Below are 21989 nucleotides of genomic sequence, written 5' to 3'. Positions count from 1 at the left end.
GAGCACATCAGATCGATTTATTATTTATACAAATTAGAAAGTTATCAATACATATTCCTGTGTTGTTAAATAACCAATGAGACCAACTGTATGTGTTTCATCCACATCTCTCTTGCATCAACTCTATAACTCTAGTATAACCCTCTGTGAATCTGAGGGAACTGTTTACAAAACCATTAGCATGAATTTACATATTGTTTTTTATTCTTCTACCATGGGAACCAGAGGGGCTCCGTAGTTATAAGAACACACGCAAGACTTTAACATGCAAGGCTCCAACCTCTATTTCCATCCTGTAGAATATGGTGCCCAGTTTGCACATCAGGTCAAGGAGAACCTGCTATTTGTTTAGTTCTAGCTGGGAACATTTTGGGTTTCAAACCAATTCATTTTTGGTTAAAATGCTCTCAATGGTTCAAAATTAGGTTCACAAGCCAGAACTGAACCAGTTCCATGTTAATTGAAAGGGATACACACTCACACCTAGCAATTAGCTAGCAGGGTTTACTTAATAAAAAGTGGTGGTGTGGCTGCTGTTGCTGTAACTCATCTTCTTCAAGGTTGTACGTGTTGCTCTTTCAGAGACGGTCTTCTGCATACCTAGGTTGTAATGAGGTTATTTGAGTTACTGTTACCTTTCTATTATCTCCAACCAGTCTGGCTATTCTCTTCTGACCTCTGGCATCAACAAGACGTTTGGGCACATTGGATATTTTTTTTGTTTTTTCCGGACAATTCTCTATAAACCCTAGGGACGGTTGTGTGTTAAAATCCCAGTAGATCAGCCGTTTCGGAAATACTTGGACCAGCCCGTCTGGCACCAACAACCATGCCATGTTGAAAGTCACTTAAATCACCTTTCTTCCCCGTTCTGATGCTCTTTTAAACTTCAGCAGCTCGTCTTCACAAAGTCTGCGTGCCTAAATGCATTAAGTTGCTGCCATGTGATTTGTTGATTAGATACATGCATTAATGAGCAGTTGAACAGCTTTACCTAATAAAGTGGCCTGTGAGTGTACGTGCCTCCATGTCCACATTTTGCCATGATGACCCACACACAGACTCAAAAGGTGAAAACCATTCTGGCGTCACTGTTGTGGCTGGTAATCACGCTCTCTGTACCTGTTAGGGATTTGCATCATGGTGGTAAAGTTAAGAGCTCAGCAGGTTTAACCACAGGACATTTCCTCAGCATGCTGTCGTCTCAGCAGACATTTTGTTCATGTCATAATGGCTTGCTTTGTGCTTTTCAGGTATGAATAAACACCATGAGGCAACAGGCTTCATTTAACTAAGCCTTGGAGTCCCACCAGGAGGTGACAAGGCCACTCTCCCTTTCCCCCTGATGTGACATGGCTAATACAAACGTCTTTAGATCCTCCAGGAACGTGTAGCCCCAGGCACAACATAACTGTTATTTGTTTTATCTGGCTAGACCAGTTTAGGAACTGTAAATGTTATTCCAAATGCATTCCATAATACACACCTCATATGATGGTGAGGTAGAAAATCTTAGCTTCATTGTGGTCAAAATTGCAATTTAATTTGTTACTACTTAAACATTTATAGTTCAGGCTCCAGGGACCCATCGACCTGTTTATTAAAACATCCTGTAATTCCCTGGCCAAATATTTGTGCTGACTCATGTGATAGGCTATTCACAGTCTCAGTGACCCATTAACATCCCACAGGTTCCCATTGTCTCCCACTAAATGGATCCATTAGCATTTGTATTGTTATTTGAATCCTACATTTCCTTACAAAGAGTGTGGTTTAACTCTCTAATGAGGACTTCCTCAGACAAAGGACAGAGGCCTCTATTTTATCTGCTCTCTAAATCCACTGAAACCTGTTATTAAAGTTAGCATCTAATTTATAATCTAACACACTCCTTTTTCAATTTCTAGTGTTTTTCCTATACATTCTATCTTTCTCTACTGTATTTACTGGCTCATGCACCGTCCTAATTGTCCCCCAGAGATCTTTTAGAATAATCTTTTTCTAATTTATGACTTTTCAGAATGATATGCCCTAAAGCTGCTCTGGTAGAGATCTGTATAAAATCATAACATGGAACCAGTTTGACAAGAAGCAGGGATTACACATTCCTGTCATACAATGGATTTTAATATTGTGCCTCTAAAGAGAAAAATGTACAGTAATTTGCAATAGTTCATTGCAAAAAATATTTAATGGTGCAGAGTTAAGACTTTCTTGTTTGATACAAGAAAACACAATTCAAGTTTTAGTTTTTGCATTTTTGTTTTGTGATTGTTGTGTATCTTAATCCACTTGGATTCACCAGATTGGCTGAGTATAACCCATTCATGAAGGATAACAAATTTGTGGAAATTATGTCAATGTAAATTCTGGAACAGAAAAGACAGAAATCTCACAGATGTAAGAAAACTCTTGACTCTCTTCTTCTCCTCCATCCTGTGAGTGTTGACCATCATCAGGTTACAACCAGAAGAAATATCTATTTTATTATAACATTTTTCATGTCATAATTGCCTAGTTGCCTAGAGTTGATAAGCACAAGTTCAACATTTTTGTCCGAGAGAGCAGACTAAGTAGATTACAAACACATCCGTTGTTGGTGTGTGATATTATTCGTTTTGTAAAGGTTGAGAAATGATTTAATGGTTAACTTGGGAAAATCAAAAGGTATCCATGAATTAAAAGACCACCCAGTTCATATGTGTTGCATGATGTTAAAGAAAATGTATCTTTTGCATGTGTAATTTGTGCTGCATTAACCCTGAGGTCTGCGAGCCTTTGCACGTCAGTCCTCGACATTTGTTGATCTTGAATAGTCAAAATCCCTGGATTAGTGTCACGACAATGGCCTGTTTAGTTCTGGGGTTCGTTCCTGAACCCGTAATCAGCGGCCCTCACAAAGTGATGCTGCACCTCCAGGAGCAATAGGAAGAAGCTGGTGAAAGTAAATAGAAAGCGAGTGGCACCTAATTGTGTCATCTCCCGTCTCCCACTGAGGCTTTCAGACTACAGTCAAAGCTCCAGCAGCCGGCACGGCTACGTCACTTAACCTTTCTCTGACCTCATGCAGGCTGACGAGTCCAGGGCAACACAAGTGAGACAGGACAGCAGCTGAAAGAATCAAAACCTCCATGTGGATTTTGACATTTGTGATATGTTTGTTGCTTGTGACAGCCTTTGATTACTAATTACGCTAATTTGTGGATCATTTAATTACATATTCTGTGTGGGTGCAACATGTGGTAATGATCATATGTGTGAGACCTCACAATGACATTCTTCACATATAAAACAAATTTTGTTTCTATTTGTCCCATTATAATAACATAAGAAACACAAGCATTAAACCTAAAAAAAGAAGTGGTTTCAGACGTGATTAAAAGCAGCAACATTTGGAAAGTCGGAAACACAAGACTGTCTCCATTCTTATCTTTGGACTGTTGGTCAGATAAAACAAGACATCAGTGACATTTCTTTTAAAATACAGTTTTTTCACTGTATTTATAATATAGCATTAGTGTTAGTCCCTCAAACTGCATTAACAGCCCCCCATAATAATGCGAATACTCGTTATCGTAATACTACTACAATGCCAATACTAAATACAATACAAATACAAATGCTAAGTTTAAATCTCCTATACCATTACCACCAGTTTTATGTACCATGCTGTGGTTTTGGTTTCACTGTTTTGTTTTGTTTTTTCAAAATTGTATTTTATATATGAATTTCAGGTTAAGTATTATTTTTCCAACTTTATCTACTGAAATATATAACTTTGTGCAATGTACTGTGATGTTTCCAATACAAGTTATAAAAAAGTTTTTGTATTAGTATTAGGAAAGCATGTGTATTCACTTACTATTATTGTTTAATGAGGCTATTAGTATAAGTATCAGTATCAGCATTAACATTAACATTAGTAATAGTAGTTTTTTGACAATGTATGAAAATCTCAAATGTAATTTTGGGAAGCTGTACCGAAAATAAAATGCATGAAAATAGTGAAAAATGCTCATAATTGCCCGTAATTAATTAATTGAGAAAAAAAACTAGCAGATTAACTAAGTTAATGAAAAATACTTTTTTATATATTTTACATTTGTTTGTTTGTGTGTGTGTATATATATATATATATATATATATATACACACACAAACACACACACAAACAAACAAATGTAAAATATATATATATGTATATGTATATATATATATATATATATATACAAACAAATGTAAAATATATAAATAAATTATTAATTTGTGATTTGATTTTATTTCCTTCAAATCTAGTGAATTGGGAAAATTATTTGCCAATAAAATCAGAAAAAAATAGTAACATACCTAATTTGCATGCATATACCTTTAATTTATGCTATATATGTAGTGTTTGTACCTTATTTCTACGTTTCTATTTATTGTTTATATACTTGTATGTGTATATAGATATTAATCAGTTATTATTTATTATTATTTATTTCACTGACAGAAGGCCCCTCTCGTCGACCTCAGCTGTAACCTTTGGAAAGAGAGAAGAAAAAAAGAGGAGAGGAAAAAGGACCAAAAAAACGGACCAATCAGAAAGCGCCCTGTTGGCCCTACAGGCATCCCGTCATGCTCGTGGTCTCAGCGCTACGTCAGCAGTGATACAGAAACATGGCGGTGTCCATAGCACAGCGCCCGGCTGCCAGCGCTCCTGTGTTCATATTAACTTTTCTCACAACGTTAATATTTCACCGCAGTGTCGCAGATATCTCCGCTCAGGCGTCAGACGAGCTTCCTCACCGCCGGTTCGAGTACAAATACAGCTTCAAAGGACCGCACCTGGCTCAGAGCGACGGCAATATCCCCTTCTGGATCCACACTGGAAGTAAGTTTGTATCCAGCTGTCAACATCACAGAGCTGCTCTTCATCTGCTGCTCCCACTTTAAAACAATCCTGAATAAAGGTGACACCAGGGCAGATCTTTTAGTGGTTTTTAACGGACGGGTTTCCGCTCAGGATGTGCAGAAACAGCAGCTGTTTGCTCCCTCCATTCAAAACTGCACCGGGAAATTCACACATTTAAGCTCAGTAGCTTTCACACTCTTATTCAAACGTGTTCAGGGTTGATTAAAGCAGCACTTTAAGGGTGCAGACATAGACTGCAAATACTGTCTATAGTCTTTGCAGACACATGCAAATCAAGCATTGAACTTTCCTCTTGCAAAAATGGGCCTTTGGAGTCTTGCATCACACTGTGAGTTGTCCAGTTGCTGATAGGAGCATTGAAGAAAGTGCAACATGAGATATGCTGCATTCCCTCGAAAGCAGCATTGATTTAGGGCTGAGAGATAGCATAACATGTTGGCTTGGCTAAACTGAAAACTGCTTAATCACCATAGAGATTTCCTCAGGCTGTTGTAATGGAATACTGTTTGATCTGAAAGTGTTTGCCCTTACCTTCTCCAAGTAGTGATTTTACTCTAAAAATCGTAAGGGACCCATAAATAATTTGTGGAACATAAGACAATGGTTAAATGTATGGTCTTTTTCAGGTGGTCTTCTACCTGCAACACCAGCGTTAACAGCTGTAATATTATTTTTCAGCTTTGTAATGTTAAGGCTTGTACCAGCAACCAGTCTTTGTATTGCATTAGCTAAAAGCCACAAGGCATTGCATGCTTAAAAAGTAAAAATGTATTTATTTAACAGTGCACAGACTGATTGAGCGGAGGTTTGAACAAATCCAGAGAAAAGGAGAATTTAGTCATTATTTAGTCACACAACTTATCCAGAACATCCGTATTTTAACACTCGATAGACTGCACTGATTTATGTCAAAAGAATGTCACGTTAGATAAGATAACAGACATAATTTAATCGTATTGGTGGCTACAGCTCAGCAGGTTTGCATGACTTGTGCCGATTATATCTTTGTGTATTGTGATGTTTCACTGTGGACATTGCCCAAATCTATCAGCGAGATCATTTTATGAAACTCGGCAGTTCTTTTCTCCTGTATCTCCTTTTAAACTTAAGTTTGAAACTTAACATGCAACCGGGCACAGAGCCCTACAGTAGGTGATGTCTTCAAAATTGCTTATTTTATCCGTCCAGCACTCCAAAACCAAACGTTACTCAAGATAAACAGTAAACCACAAGTGATAAGTAGTAAGAATGAAAAATGAATTGACATATTCTTGTTTCGGCATGAGTATGCAAATGTTTATGTAACATGGAGTAAACCGAGGTTGCGCAAACAAATCTGAGGAAACCGTTGTACAGTTTGTGAATCAGGTACTGACACAGTGAGCAGATTAGAGGCACACCCTGATAACTCCAGCTTTACAAGTCAGCTGGCAGGAGCTTTCTCACATCAGCTCGAGGGGAAGGAAACAGGCAGAAAACGTCTTGTTCTGCAGGCACAAATTTATAATTTAAGGTTATAAAACATGACACGCTACTAAAATCCAGTTTATTCTCTCTGTCTCTCCTCTCCATCCCAGATGCGATTCCGAGTGCAGACCAGATCCGCATCACGCCGTCCCTCAGGAGTCAGAAGGGCAGCGTGTGGACAAAAAACAAAGTCAACTTTGAGCACTGGGAGGCTGAGGTGACCTTCAGAGTGTCTGGAAGAGGCCGGATGGGAGCAGATGGTTTGGTAAGGAGCGGTGAAATTTCTTCTGGTTAATGAGGCATGAGAGCTTTCCTTGAGGAAAACATATTATACAGAGATATACTGTGAATGTTGTGTGGGTAAGGGAAAATTTTTTGTTTTTTTCAACTCTTAGTTTCAGTTGTGTTTTAGCCACATGCAAAACAAGCACAACTGCAGAAACTAGAAGATGTTACCTTTCAACTGAAGCCTCAAAGACCTTTCATCTTAGGCTCAACATTTTTTGGGTCTAATCCTAACCCTTCCCCTACCCCTAAATCAAACCAGATAGGTGGATTTATGAGGTTAATGTTCAAACTGATAAACTTTTGTTTGGAAATATAAACCCTGAATTCTGAATTTGATGCATACTGTTTTTATTTCGGATTTACACGGTGTTCGAACTTCTTTGGAATCACGGTTGTGCATTTTACTTTCATGTATTATTTTCTTAGGAATAATATCTGAAGCATAATAGCATGACACAAGAATAAAAATGGAAAAGTAGCATGACAAAAATTAGACATGTAAAGTTAAATGTGGGGATGAAAAGTACCATGGAAGAAGCGAAGAAAAACAAACAGCCAAGTGAGACAGAAAATAATAAAAAATAATAATTAACATGTAACATTTACACTCACATTTACTGTTTTACTGTTGACCTGAACTTATTCATCAGGAGAGAAAATACAATCCCAAAGAAATGGCTACTGCCTCTGACTTTCATTTTGTAAAGAAAGCTCAAACAAACGAATATTTGTGCCACACGTTCTTTGTCCTCCAGGCCGTGTGGTTCACCACGATGCAAGGCCTCGACGGTCCCGTGTACGGAGCAGCTGACCAGTGGAACGGAGTGGGAATCTTCTTCGACTCCTTCGACAACGATGGAAAGGTTCGTGTTCACTGTTTACACTTAACCTTTTTTAATGATTGTGTGTTGAGTGTTGCTGAAAGTGTTTGCAGAGAGTTTTTGTAAACCGCCCATGTCTTTAACAATTAGACTAAAATGAAAATGCAAAATGAAAATTTTGATCTAATACAATTTTTTCAGGTTCACTTTATATTTTCTGCATCTTTATTGTAAGTTTGGCTCACATGTTACATGGTTTCTGTGGCTGCTGGAAATCCTTGAAAATACTTTAATTTTAATGTTAAGTTTAGTTGTATTTATTTATTTACACATAAAAATAAAATTACATATAAACAACTGCGATATGTAAATAGTTAAACAATACAAAATGTAGTTAGGCTATCTCGGCCAACAAATGAAGACATGGTTAATATAAATAAATCAGATATGATAAAGTTATTAAATGGCTCATACTTTTCATTATTTCTGTTCTTTTAATGTGTATTATTTTATAGATTACTATTATAGATTACAACTAAATTAAACCAAAAAAGGCGATTAATTGTCCTGTTTTGTGCAAAACACCAAAATATTCAGTTTAACGTTATATTTAACTGAGAGAAGCGGATAAATCTCCATATTTATAGATGCTGGAAACTGCATTTTCTGCTATTTTTGCATGAAAATACCTAAAACGATTAATCGAATATTAAAATAGTCAGCAATTGTTTTTGTTTGACTGATTGATTAGTCATATAATTGTTGAAACCTATAAAGGATTATTTGATTTTATGTGTGTTTATTTATACTTCAGTGCTGTGTTTATATTGTTTTATAACTGGATGTATTTGTAAGTAGATGGGTAAGTAGGTCATGCAAAACAAGTGTTTCATAGATCTGTTTATGTTAAATGTTGATATTTATTTCAGGTTTGGGATAGATATGTTTGGATTAGATTACCTCTGGTGTTCAGAAGAACAAAAGGATTAATTTCCTGTGTTTCCTTGTTTTCTTCCAGAAAAATAACCCCGCTATACTTGTTGTGGGAAACAATGGAAACCTTGTTTATGACCATCAAAAGTAAGTAAACATTTCCTTTGATTTGCTCTGATGTCATCAGAAACTCAAATTTTAACAACTTTAAAGAAGATTAGGAAATATGATTATATTTGCTTGGAAAGTAAATAATCCTCCGTGTTTCCTAATCTCCCCGGGGGCGAGTGAAAGCTTTAAATCACTTTTTCTGTGCCATTTCAGTGTCTTAGAAGTCACACTGTTTACAAAAACATACATGAGCATTAATGTTATTCACTTATTTAATAAACTCTGATCGTACTGTATGTTTCCCTGCTCATTCTCAGTGTGTAGATGTTTGCAGTTGTTGTATCTTGACTGAAAATGTTGTTTTGATCCAGTGACGGCACCACGCAGGCCCTCGGCACGTGTTTACGAGACTTCCGCAACAAACCCTACCCTGTCCGCGCCAAAATAACGTACTACAAGAAGACGCTGACGGTAGCAGAAATCACAGAGTTGTTACCTGTTTATATGATCTCATTATATCCGATAAGCTGTTTAACTCCATCATTTGTTCCGTCTTCCTCCTCAGGTGATGATCAACAACGGTTTCACTCCAGACAGAGAGGACTACGAGTTCTGCACGAAGGTCGACAACATGATCATCCCCAGTGAGGGCTTCTTTGGCATTTCAGCTGCCACCGGAGGTTTAGCAGGTAATATTGTGTTCTCTTAAAGTGATAGTTTTAATTTTTTCGATTGGGGTTACAAAATTACATCTCTTTACCCGAGCGTTTAAATAGCACTTTTAATACTGATTTTATGACATTTTTATGTGATCCTATGCATTTACTGTATTTGTTTTACACTTTTATGTGATAATACTTGTAGTATGATTTTAAAATACAGTTTAACTTGCAATTGGTGGGGTTTGGCTGCTAAAATGGAGCAACCTGTGAATCTGATCTGTGGAAAGACTTTCCGGAGTGAATTATAGTTAGACCAGTCTGTGAATTAGTGTTCGTCGGGACAATAAGACTCAGTCAGTGGCTTCAGAGCAACTAAAAAGGTGTGCACTCTGAACAAATCCAACACTAACAATCGTAAATTACTTATTAAGCTGCTCTTCTTCACTTTTTATTATCTATATTTTTTACTTCCATTTTATAAATTGAATGCTGTTAATATGCCTTTGTTTGGTTTATGGCTTATGTTGAAGCCGTTATCTGTGCTCCTTTCAAAGTCCAGACTCCATCGACAAAATCAGTCATTCTACCTTCCACACAGGAGTTGTTGATCTACCGCTGCATCAGTCTGTTTGTTTGTTTGTGCGACTTCAGTGTTCAGTAGGGTTAATCTGGATTCACCAAAGTCACACAACAACACAAACAAGTTAACTGAACTGCGGTTGATCAGCTACTCCCATGTGGCAAAAGATAAAATTACTTATTTTGTCAAAGGAGTCTGGTGGCTTTGACGAGAGCATAGATAACGGCTTCAGTTCCCCCTGTGTAAACTCTAAGAGGGCTATCTGAAAGCAAGGTAAAGCAGTGGAAATATTCTAAATATAGCGTACACTTTAACTGATATTGATTTTTTTTTTTACACTGACCATGAATAAGGATCTCATACAAACCCACCTAAAAACATCCAAACTATCCCTTTTAAAGTTGAGAGTTTAATGTTTTCTATAGAAGTCTTTGTTTCTGTGTGAGTTTAGTTTAAAGTAAGATTTAAAATAGTAGAATAGGCTAAATACAAAAAGATTTTGCATTTTAATTGTGTTAAGGGAAGAGGAATTTCAGTATGCATGTGTGTATAGTAATTACTGTGGAAATTACTTGTTTTTTCTTTCATTTCTTCGTTCCAATAGTTATCCTTATTATTATCTAATTATTATGAACATATTCTTATATTATTACTTCTTTGCTATCCTATTTTTCATCAGCGTATTTGAACATCTTAACATTAACCCCCTTAATAACTCTAAAATTATTTTAAATTACTATTACATGAATATTAACAACATTATAAATGTTTTTTTACCTTGATAAAACATAATAATTGTAGTTTACTGTTAGATTTTCTACCCTATTGATATATTTCCAGTATCAGTCTCGTATTTCAGACCTGCTTTTCTCCTAATACAGAATGTAAACTTCCACCATTTTTCTTACAAACCCAGTACAAGGCAAGGCAAGTTTATTTGTATAGCACAATTCAACACAAGGTAATTCAAAGTGCTTTACATACACATTAAAACAGCAATCCACAATTGAAAACAGTAAAAACAGTCAATTAAATCAGGGAAATAGAAATAAAAATATAAATAAGATAAAATAAGATACAAAGTTATTACTTATAACCCCCTCATTAGCTTGTTATTACTGTGCAGTAATGTAAAGCACTACCATCATTTTAAATGTGTCCATTTCTGTTCTAATTCAGACTTTCTTTCTTCCCTCAGATGACCACGATGTTTTGTCCTTCTTGATGTTCAGACTCTCAGAGCCCGGCCAGCAACCGGTAACTACGTTTCACTGGAGCTCCTCATACTTTCACAATCCCGTGTGTGCAAATCACTTTTCTGTAGCTGTGTGTCTCTGTGTGCGTGTGTCCATGTGCACAGCTAAGCACAGCCTCTATTGAGTTCACAGAGAGGTTTTTTTTTTGTTTGTCCCACTGAAGCCCCCACCTGAATTAGAGATTCCTAAAGAAGAGAAGGACAAGTACCAGGAGGAATTTCAGAACTTCCAGCAAGAGCTCGACAAAAAGAAAGAGGAGTTTCAGAAAGAGCACCCAGACGTCCAAGGAGAGCCAAGTTAGTTTTCTAAAACCAAAGCATTAAGTGATCATTATATTTTACTCTTTATAATCTGTTTCATAGAATCTGAACAAGTTAAATATTTGGAAAATATAGGAGGTAATATACACATTGAAACATTAGTGTCCCCAAACATTATAAAACCTCATTAAAGGTCAGTTCACGCACGGCCTCACAGTTCATGTAATGGATTTACCTTAAAGTGTAAGAAATGCTTGTTTACTGAAAAGTATTAAAAGATTAAGCAGTAATATAATGTATTTAATTATCCTTTTTATATCTGCAATAAATATTGACATTTTTCACATTTAAACAAAATAAAAAATAATTTATTTTCAAAATCTTTCTTGCAAAAATACACCATCAAAAATTTCTTTTTTTAAAAAAGCTTCTAAATTTTTTTAAATATTCCTTTGGAAAATATACTGCCAAAATATCTTTTAAAAAAGAAAGGAAAAGAAGTTTCTAGGAAATTATAGTAATCCTTCTTTGGAAAATTTGCCATGAAAATTTCTTTAAAAAAAGTTTGTGGGAAATTAAAGTAATCCTTCTTGGTAAATTTGATGCCAAAATATCTTTAAAATGTTTTTTTTGTTTGTTTGTTTTTTCAAAATATCCTCTGTACTGTGTTGATACGACACAGCCAAAATTTGGTTGCAAGAAAGTGAAAACTAGTTGTGAGGTATTGATATTTTAAAATTAACGATTCTTTGTTCATATAAAATGTTTTTTATTTTTTTATTTGATCCTTTGGGTTTTTTGAATGTTCACTACAAATTTCAACACAATCCAGTGAAAAATAAGCAATTGGTGAGGCTTAGATTACACGTGCAAAGAATTGCATTACATATTACATTTAGCTAAAGGGTCCAAATTAAAGAAAATATTGACAAAAAAATCTGCAGCAGATTTGGATTAGAGCTATATGATTTTCAAGGTCCCATGTATTTAATACATTTTGGTCAAATTTGATGTAAATTGGTTATAAACTTCTTACTCTCCTCCTCAGTTGAAGACTTGTATGAGAGCGTGAATGACCGAGAGATCCGTCAGGTGTTTGAAGGCCAGAACCGGATCCACCTGGAGATCAAACAGCTCCACAGGCAGCTCGCCATGATCCTGGACGAGCAGCGGCGATACGTTTCTGTCATCACCGACGAGGTCGCCAAGAAGGGGCCGAACGCTGAGTCGGGGCAGGTGAGTTCGACATTACCAAGAGATGCAAACAAATACAGGACAGGATTTCTAAATGATTTAGAACAGTTTAGAAAAGTTTTATTTTTAACCACAAATGTGCTAAGAATAAGATGAAAATAAATTAGATTTAAAAATAAATTTTAAAAATAAATGTGGTGGTTTTGCCTCTACAAGGCGTGGAGTCATTTCCAGTCAGTTTATTGATTTAACCCTCTGAACAAGCAAACAGTTTCTGTACATATGGAACTATTTACGTTTTTACAACCTCTACTTACTCCTGTACTCTCCTCTCTGCTCTGTGTAAACAGCCAGCAGTCCAGTTCAAGTTTCACTGAGTTTTTGTCATATGATTGTTGGTCGAGTCATTCATGAGTGCAGAATTTAACATCTTTTACAGGATCTGGTTAGTGCAAATAATTAATTTTTGGCAAATATTTAAATTACGCATTCAAATGATGAATTTTTTTTAATGGTAGCAATCAATCTCACATGAGTGATTTAAGGATTGTCAGAAATATGAAAATTCAACAATATTATTCGTTTTTACAGTTTCAAAAAGTTATTTTTGTTTAAATATGCTTTTCAAACCCACCAGTTCAAAATACTATTGATCAAATTTCTTAATGTAGCTTCAGAGCGGAAAAAACTTTTTTAGAATATATTTTGGTGGTATGTTTTACAGATAAAGATTATTTTAATTTCCCATATACTTTTATTAATTATTATTATTATTATTATTATTATTTATTTTTAGATATTTAGACTGTATATTTTCTTCAAAAGGAATGTGTTAATTTCCTTCAAACTTTTTTTTAAAAGATGTTTTACGGTATATTTACCCAAACAATTTCTCTGTATTAACTAAAGTGTCACAGATTTTTATTGCAGATACTCATCGCTAATAAACCTTTTTACGACCGCTTTATCAACAATCAACACTGGAGTGTTTAACCTTCAGACCTTTATGTTTCTCTTTCAGCTGGATACTGCCAGTCAACAACAGTTGGGCTCCGTCATCTCCACCCAGCAGGAGGTCCTCAAAAACCTGAATGAGCTGAAGTAAGTAACAACAATCTCATTGTTTTTGCCGTTTGCTCAGTCTTAAAAACTAGCTGTTGTTTTTGCAGCAAACATAAAGAGAGATCCTTGATACTCCAGAAAAACAAGGGAAATCCTGGCGGTTAAATCCCTCAAATCATATTTAATCTGAGGATGCAGTGGCTGCAACATCACAGGTGTCTGCCATCTGATAATCCAGCTGCAGTCACTGTCACTCACTCACATGCACGTGCACACACTCGCTGACAGCCCCAGCACTAAATGGGATAATCATCACGCTGCGTTGATCTAAGCTCGAAACCATTTTACTCATTTGTTGTGATTAGGGTTGTCACTATACTAAAATTTTCAACTCGATACCGATACTCAGGAAAATATTCGATACTCGATACCATTTTCGATACCACCAGGATAAAAACAAAGACCCCAAAATTTAACAGAAATATTTTTATTAACAAGAAAAATGCAACATGTTAAAATGAACAGAACCACAGGTTAAATATTTATTATAAAAAACAGTTGTGCAAAAACAAACTGCAACTATGATAACAAGCTTCAGATACTCAATACTTTTGAAAATGAGTATCGTATCCGGATACAACGTTTTAGTATCGATACTTTTTGGAGTATCGATACTTTTGACAACCCTAGTTGTGATAAAATAAAAAGATTAAATATATTTTAGGATGTAAGCGATTGCATAATTTGCACCTGATGTCAAACACTTCAGGCAGTTTCTCTGCAGCCTGAAGACTTTTTCTTTTATACTGTATTAAAGAAGCGGGCAACTCAATTGTGAAGCCTGTGCATAAGTGCTGTAAACCTGCATTCTTTATAATATCAAGCGAGGGTCACTATAGTTGGTGCAAAAAAAGTCACATTTTAAACAAAATTTATGAGAAAGATTAAAATGTTGTTTTTTTCCGTTCATTTTGTTTTAAGACTGTTTTTGTAGATAAGGGCTTAACAGTAATTTTATTGAAATTGCAATATGGATTAGAGCAATAGATAAATTGCAGGAGGCACAATATTTATTAAAGGCAAAATATGAATTGAATATTAATTTAATATTTTGGAGCTGCAGAGTTGTCCCAGCTTTTACAGACTTAAGAAATTATTTGATATCAAACATGCTCATTTTAACATGATTTTCAGTGATGATGAAAAAATGATAATTCCGTCTAATTGTAAGCTGATAGCTCTGCTCTCTTGTCCACATACGGTCACTTCTGCTTCCAAAAACCATGCTGGCGGTGGCCAAAATGGCCAAATTGAGGCTTCAAAACGTTTTTAAGACATATAATTTCTGAAATCAGTCATTGCTGGGACATTCAGTATGGTAGGTACGGTAATATCCAGCTGTAGTCTTCTTCTCCTGCTGTAGTTATAAACTTGGTCTCCGTACCATTCTCAGCCTGGACAGGCTTTTAATGCGAGGATAATACAGCTTAACAGATTTTGTGATGGTGTGCCTTCCATGACTGTTTGATTTTGGTACTTACAGTAAGTAAGCCTGATTAGGTGTTCACAATGTAATTTTTTGATGTTTGTATCTTGTGCTTTTGTACTGTTTGTAGGCTTAGTCACTGCGAGCACGCAACAGATTAAAAAAAAAAATCTTCTTCCAAAACCCATGATCTTTTTTCTCCATTTCATCTTCTGGTCAACTGTTTTTCAGTAGCCGATGATGATATTTAGAGAGTAGGGCAGCCAAAATATAATGCAAATATCATGTTGTTGTCAATTTAATAATGATAACAAATGAAACAAAAGTGCTGAACTTAAATTAACATTTGTTTAACACTGTTATAGTCTAAATTTTCTTTTCTTATTCAAGTAGATCCGCACTTTGTCTGCAGTGCACTTGTAGATAAAATAGAAATAAATAAGAATCATCAACTAAATAAATCGCAGCAATTTGTTTAGTTGTTTTGTTAAAATTAAACTACTAAACACAAACAAATAACCACGATTTAAATATAATTAAAAAAATACATATATTGTAATAAAAAATAAATAAACTAACACTTTATCCAATTAAGTGTATCGGTTGATGCTGTTTTTTAAATTTTATTTATTAAATTAAACTAACTGGCCGATTATCAGCCTCCCACTAAGTTTTAACAATATTAAGTTAATTTATCCAACTAATCTGCCTATTTCTCAGCCTTTTTTACTCTCCAGCTGCAGTTTATTTCAGCACTTTGTCCCCATTTTTAAAATCAACCATCTCAACGAAGTAGTTGCATTTATTTATTAAATATCGGACGTATTTATTTATTCAATATTGGACGTATTTGACCGGTGGCCACAGTTTGATTGTGCGTCTTAATTTTAACACACCATCTGCATTAAGAATTAATCAGAATCACAAGATATTAAAGATTGTATTTTATGTAACATTAATCTGTTAGTCTCATGTATCATAAAAGAACCAAGCTGTTTATATGCCCTTAATCCAACCGGACATTCATCCTTAAATGATTTTGCATACATGATTTTCTTTATTATATTGTTGACCCATAACTCCCATGCAAGGACCCAGACTTTCACTTCCAGCGCGTCTCATCTTCTAATTCTACCCGTATGAATTATATTGTATAAACGGCAGGGAAAGACGGAGTCTGCGTAACGATTTGATATTAAGAAAGATCAGAGGTGTACAGGAGTAAGCTGATTGACCATAAATAAGTTGAGACCCTGCAAAAGGCTGCAGCTGCTCCCTCTAATGTGCTAATGTGAGCGACTGATCGTTGTAGATTAAGCTCTCCGTTTATCCCGACCCCTCGTTTAAACACAGAGTTTATGATAGGACTTGGTCTCAGACTCCAAGGAGGGCTTTCTCTTCATAAATGGGTCACTTGTAGCAGATTAGATGTAGGCTTTAATAAATGCTCACTTACTTTCTCAAGGGAGATTTTTTTTGTGTGAAACAAATTAGATTTTGTTTATTTGTCATGCCTGTCCGTCCTGTCAGACCTCAGACATGTGGCCGAGCAAGAAAAGGCCACCATCTTAGCACCATTTTGTCCTTATCAGATTAGGAGTCTTTAAATACATCTGTCATACGCAGGCAAAACATGGTTTACCTCCAATTGATTTCTTGTCACAATCCTCCCCTCGGGGCCTTCCTACTTACGCTGCTGGACTTCCTTTCATTTGTCAAGTCACTTTTTTCTTCATAATCGTCTTAGATGTGTTTAAGATGATAAGGCAAACTTATTGCTTTCTCCCTGTAAGTAATCAACTTTAAGATATTACATTTTGTTGAGAAATATGATCCGGGCTTAGACATCTTCATTCTCTTTGGAGAACACTGTTTTTTTTGTGCTTCATTTACTGATGAAATTGAAAGTGGAGATACAGATTTACAGATTTCACATTTTATTACTGGTGAGCCGTGACAGAAATGCCTCGTGGTCGTATATTTTGATGTCTTTTGGAGGGAGTGATGTAAGGGCGACCATAGGTCTCTATAGTAACAAATATTATTATAGAAACATACCCCCATTAGTAGATATTAATGAATACTATGGATTTTAAACCACAGATCCTATATACCCATTGGTTTGTGAACTACTGTTTTGAAGCCTCAAGGATCTGCAGGCTCACAGATCACACACTGAGATAATTTTGTGGATTAACGTACTGATTTCAACCCAAATCATGATCTTTTCCTAAACCTAACCAAGTAGTTTTGGTGCCTAAACAAAACTATCTACAACCGTTTTACTGTCCAACTTGTCGAGTTTGGCCTTTTTTGCAATCATCTTTTTGGGGTTTTGGCCATTGCTTTTTTGGTTGTTTGGAGCCAGAAGTGATAATAGTTGAACGAACGGATAGAAATTAGCTAGTTAGCAAAGTGAAAATAAAAAAATTAACAGTTGACTCCTTAGAGTATCTTTTTGTACAACCAAGGTCAATTTTAAGTGACCAAAATGTTATAAATTTCAGAAACTGAAAAAGCACTGTAAAGGGTTGAAGATCATCAACAAAAGCACCCAAAAACAAGTTCAAGGCCTTTTATTACCATTTATTTGTTATTATTTAGGTCTTTAAAACATTTTCTCTCTCTTTTTCAGTTTGGAAAGACTTAAACCCATAGACTGTATACATAAACCTTATTGACCACTCGCCGAAAAACAAAAAAACAAACAATAAAATGCATTTATAGTGATTACATTTATGTGTTTCCACTTTTCATATGCTTTTTTATTATTATTTCCTCTCAGCATCATGACTAGACGCTGGATTCCATGTACTGTTGCTCTGTGGTCTGTTTCTTAACCTCCTGTACTTGTAATCTGTTGTAAGAACATGTTTTTATAAGGGATTAATTCAGCAATCATGACCTCTTTTATCAGATGGTAATTTTCTGTTTTTCAAACTTTGGGAACATGTAGCCTCTTGTGAATAGGGATTAAAGGATTAATTTTGGACAATTTGTATTACTGAAAATAAATGATACCACACAGCATATTTACTGTACACAATTTACTGTTTCCCAACATGGATTCACTCAACATATGATTCAAAAGTAAACATTTTGACTATATTTGCGGATAAATTGTCCATGAAAAGTCTATTGCATTAAAGATTATTTATTTCAGTCTTTTGGGAGCAGTAATGTTTATCGCTCCTGCAAAGACTCTGTGTGTTTTCTCTTTCTCGCTGCAGAAACTCCTTTCATGAGTCGCTCAAACAGATCGGCTCAGTCCAGCACCAGGGCAACACAGGCGGCATGGGGACATACGAGACCATGCAGCACTTCAACGACATCAAGGAGCATCTGCACACGGTCAAAAGGGACGTGGAGCACCTGGTGCAGCGTAATTCTCAGGTACGGATCACAGTGTGGAACCTGACATGGAGCCGTTTTTTTAAAAAGAATCAGAACTAACTGAACTGGGTTTTTTTCTCTGTCTGTTTTCACAGAATCCTGCTGAGAAGGTGATGAAGTGCCCTGAGGTGCCTCCCATGCCTTCCTGCTTGTCCACTATTCATTTTGTGATCTTCATCGTCATCCAGTCAGTCCTGTTCTTCTGCTACGTCATGTACAAGTAAGATGTCATTGAGTTTACTTTGCGATAGGGGTGCTCGTAGATTTAAACAACTTTATAAGCATGATGAGCATTCAGCATTAGCTTCATTTACTGTATGTGCACCTGCATTATTGTTGCTCTCAATGTACTTACAGCTAGAAAAGTACAACAAAGCTAAACAAACATTAAGCTGTTTTGTTCATACAAGTTGGTGACAGATGATACATTTTTTTTATTAACTACATTACCTAACTCACTCAGTGTGTAGCTGAGCTGCATTTCCACTCATACAGGTAGATAGGTCTAATGATTGGTGGAGCTGACATGCAAATGGATGTGTACATCTATTCATATCAATGACAAAAAAACAAAACAACAGAAAAGAAGTGGAGTATCACCAACTGTTTTGCATCCGAGTGGAGCTCCAAAAGAACCAGAACATCATTATCTACAACTATGGTTATTTATAGCATCCATCCCACTAATACATGTACCTGTAAAGTTGACTATAACATTTTGAACATCATCCGCTACACAAAACCTTTATGGACAAAAATAAACAGCAGTGGACGGCTCCTCTCTCTCCGTTGCAGGACGGAGAGATTCAAAAGATCCTTCGTTCCTTGTAGCAGAAAGTGACAGTTAGCTGCTGGTCCCAGCAGTGCGAGCGGTACAGTTGTCAAAAATATGAATTGTCCAGATGTTTTTCCTGATTAGTTTCATGGTTTATTATCAAATGACTTTTTTTGAGGGGGTCATTTTTGGACATCCCAAAATATGGTGTTTTTCTGTCATTTCTGGCCATATTATGCTCTACTATGTATCAACCGATTATAATTTACTCATTTTAAGCATTTTTAGGCATTTTTAAATTTGACCCTTTTTGACAAAAATCGACATACTGTAGTAAGACTTTTTTTTGAGAGGGTCATTTTTGGACATCCCATAATATGGTGTTTTTTCGCTGTTTTGGGGCAAACTATACTGCTACATGTATCAACAGACTATAATTGGGCCATTTCTCGCATTCTTAGGCATTTTCAAATTTGAACTTTTTTGACAAAAATCGACATACGTATGACTTTCTTGTGATTTGGAACAACATACTATACTATGACTTTTTTGCTATTTTGAATGACATACTCATGATTTTTTTAACTTACTACCATGACTTTTTAATGGCATTTTGAATATTTTAATAAATCGCTTATTATAAACCAGTGATATTTCATACTGTAAATTCTATAATTCTGCAGGATGATTCTTTTACTTTGCTACTTGAAGTATATTTTGATGGTAATTGATATGTACTTCTCTTTCAGTAAGATTCTGAATGCAGGACATTATACTGTGATATTGCTACTTTTACTAAAGAAAAATATCTGAATACTTCTAGCCATGTCTCTAATGCGTTGTGTCTCCCTTTCTCTTGTAGAAGTCATCAAGAAGCAGCAGCAAAGAAGTTCTTTTGATGAATTGCATTCATGAAAAGAGCCTGTAAATGAGGGAATGTCCATTTTGTTTTGTTTTGATTATTTTCAGATTGTAAATTATTGTACTTGAAAATTTGGTTTATTGAAGAAGTTTGTTTTAATTAATTGCAGATTTTTAATTTGATCAGTAAATTGTTGTGTATGAATGCTAGTGTGGAATGCTGGATTTCCAACATGATGTAACATTTTCCTTGCAGTATTTTTGGTTGGTCAGATCCTGTTTTGATTTTGTTTTCAAAAGTCGAAATCTTTCCAAGTCCCATTTCATGAAACTGAACTGTCAACAAAAGAAACTTGTGTTTTGAAATGTGCAATTTTGTATAATACTGAATATTGGTGATGAAAACTCAGAGCAGTTTCCGTTTATCTGCTTTGATCGAGTCAAACATGTCAGAATCTGACATATCCTCTACATGAACAATTTACATAAAGAGAAAACCCAAATCACTCTGTGTTGTTCATTTATTTCATCACTCAAAAACACTCGACACAAAATGCTTCTACATTTATTGAGTTCTCCTGTTATCACATGATTTCAGTTTACTGATCGATTTGACCATCAACTATACATAGATATGTAAATCTTACTGTATCATTACATTGTGAAACGTTCACACAAGAAAAATTGCACCACTGAAGAAAAGCAGCAAATTATGTAAATACAATGTATACATGACAGGTCCAAGCTCATAATGTTAATATATTCCCTAATTATGTACATACAATGTTCTATAATTTAATTGTATTTCTTGTGTACAGTAAAGTGGAAAAATGCCATACTACAGTTTGTCGAAAAAATAATAAAAAATATAATTATAATTTTTTGTAGCTTTTCAAAAATGCCTAAAAACACTTAAGAGTAGTATGCTGATCATGGTAATAGTAAAGTATGTCCAAAAATACTAAAGAAACTATTATTCGGTATTTTTGGACAAACTATACTTCTACATGTATCAACAGACTATGACATGCATTATAAAATTTGACATTTTTTGACAAAAATCAACATGCAAAAGTATGACTTTTTTTCAGTTTTTGGACATCGCATAATATGGTGTCTTTGTGTCATTTAGGGCCATATTATGCTCTCATATGTATCAACCATAGACTGTATTAAATATGGACGTAACCTCCGTTACGTCACCCATAGGGTTCTGAACATAGGTATCAACAGACCATAATTGACAAATTTTAAGCATTTTAAAATGTGACCTTTTTGATAGAAATCAACATACTTTTTACATGACTTTTTTTTGAAGGGGTCATTTTTGGACATCCCATAATATGGTGTTTTTCTGTCATTTCCGGTCACATTATGTTCTAATATGTATCAATAGACCATAATTGGCCCGTTTTAGGCATTTTTAGATATTTGACAATTTGTGACAAAAATCAACATGCTATAGTATGACTTTTTTTTTCAATTATTGGACAATGCATAATATGGTGTTTTTCTGCCATTTCTGGCCATATTATGCTCTAATATGTATCAACAGACCATAATTTACCCATTTGAAGCATTTTAGGAACTTTAAGTTATTTTAAAATTTGACCTTTTTTGACAAAAATCGACATACTATAGTATAATTTATTTTTTTTGAGGGGGTCATTTTTGGACATCCCATAATGTGGTGTTTTTTCGCTATTTTTCGACCAGCTATACTGCCACATGTATCAACAGACTATAATTGACCCATTTTAGGCATTTTAAAATTCTACCTTTTTGTTAAAACATCGACAGGCTATAGTATGATTTTCTTCAGTTTTTGGACATCGCATAATATGGTGTTTTTCTGTAGTTTCTGGCCATATTATGCTATAATATGTATCAACACACTATAATTTACCCATTTTAAGAATTTTTAGG

At 35.2% G+C, this 21989-nt stretch overlaps 1 protein-coding gene across 1 annotated transcript; it reads left to right on the top strand.

Moving 5' to 3' along the window:
• The first annotated feature begins 4649 nt into the window (after nt 1-4649).
• Nucleotides 4650-20569, top strand: lman1 (lectin, mannose-binding, 1). The gene is made up of 13 exons (XM_059358468.1): nt 4650-4872; nt 6492-6646; nt 7425-7532; nt 8509-8570; nt 8906-9005; nt 9100-9223; nt 10975-11033; nt 11196-11328; nt 12341-12528; nt 13508-13587; nt 18265-18427; nt 18523-18647; nt 20065-20569. Exons 1-13 carry the CDS (start codon nt 4659-4661, stop codon nt 20099-20101), a joined length of 1548 nt encoding a protein of 515 aa, XP_059214451.1. The 5' UTR covers nt 4650-4658; the 3' UTR covers nt 20102-20569.
• Nucleotides 20570-21989: the final 1420 nt, after the last annotated feature.

Source organism: Centropristis striata, chromosome 19 (assembly GCF_030273125.1).
Source record: "Centropristis striata isolate RG_2023a ecotype Rhode Island chromosome 19, C.striata_1.0, whole genome shotgun sequence".
NCBI classification, from domain to species: Eukaryota; Metazoa; Chordata; class Actinopteri; order Perciformes; family Serranidae; genus Centropristis; species Centropristis striata.
This window is presented reverse-complemented; position numbering and strand designations above follow the sequence as displayed.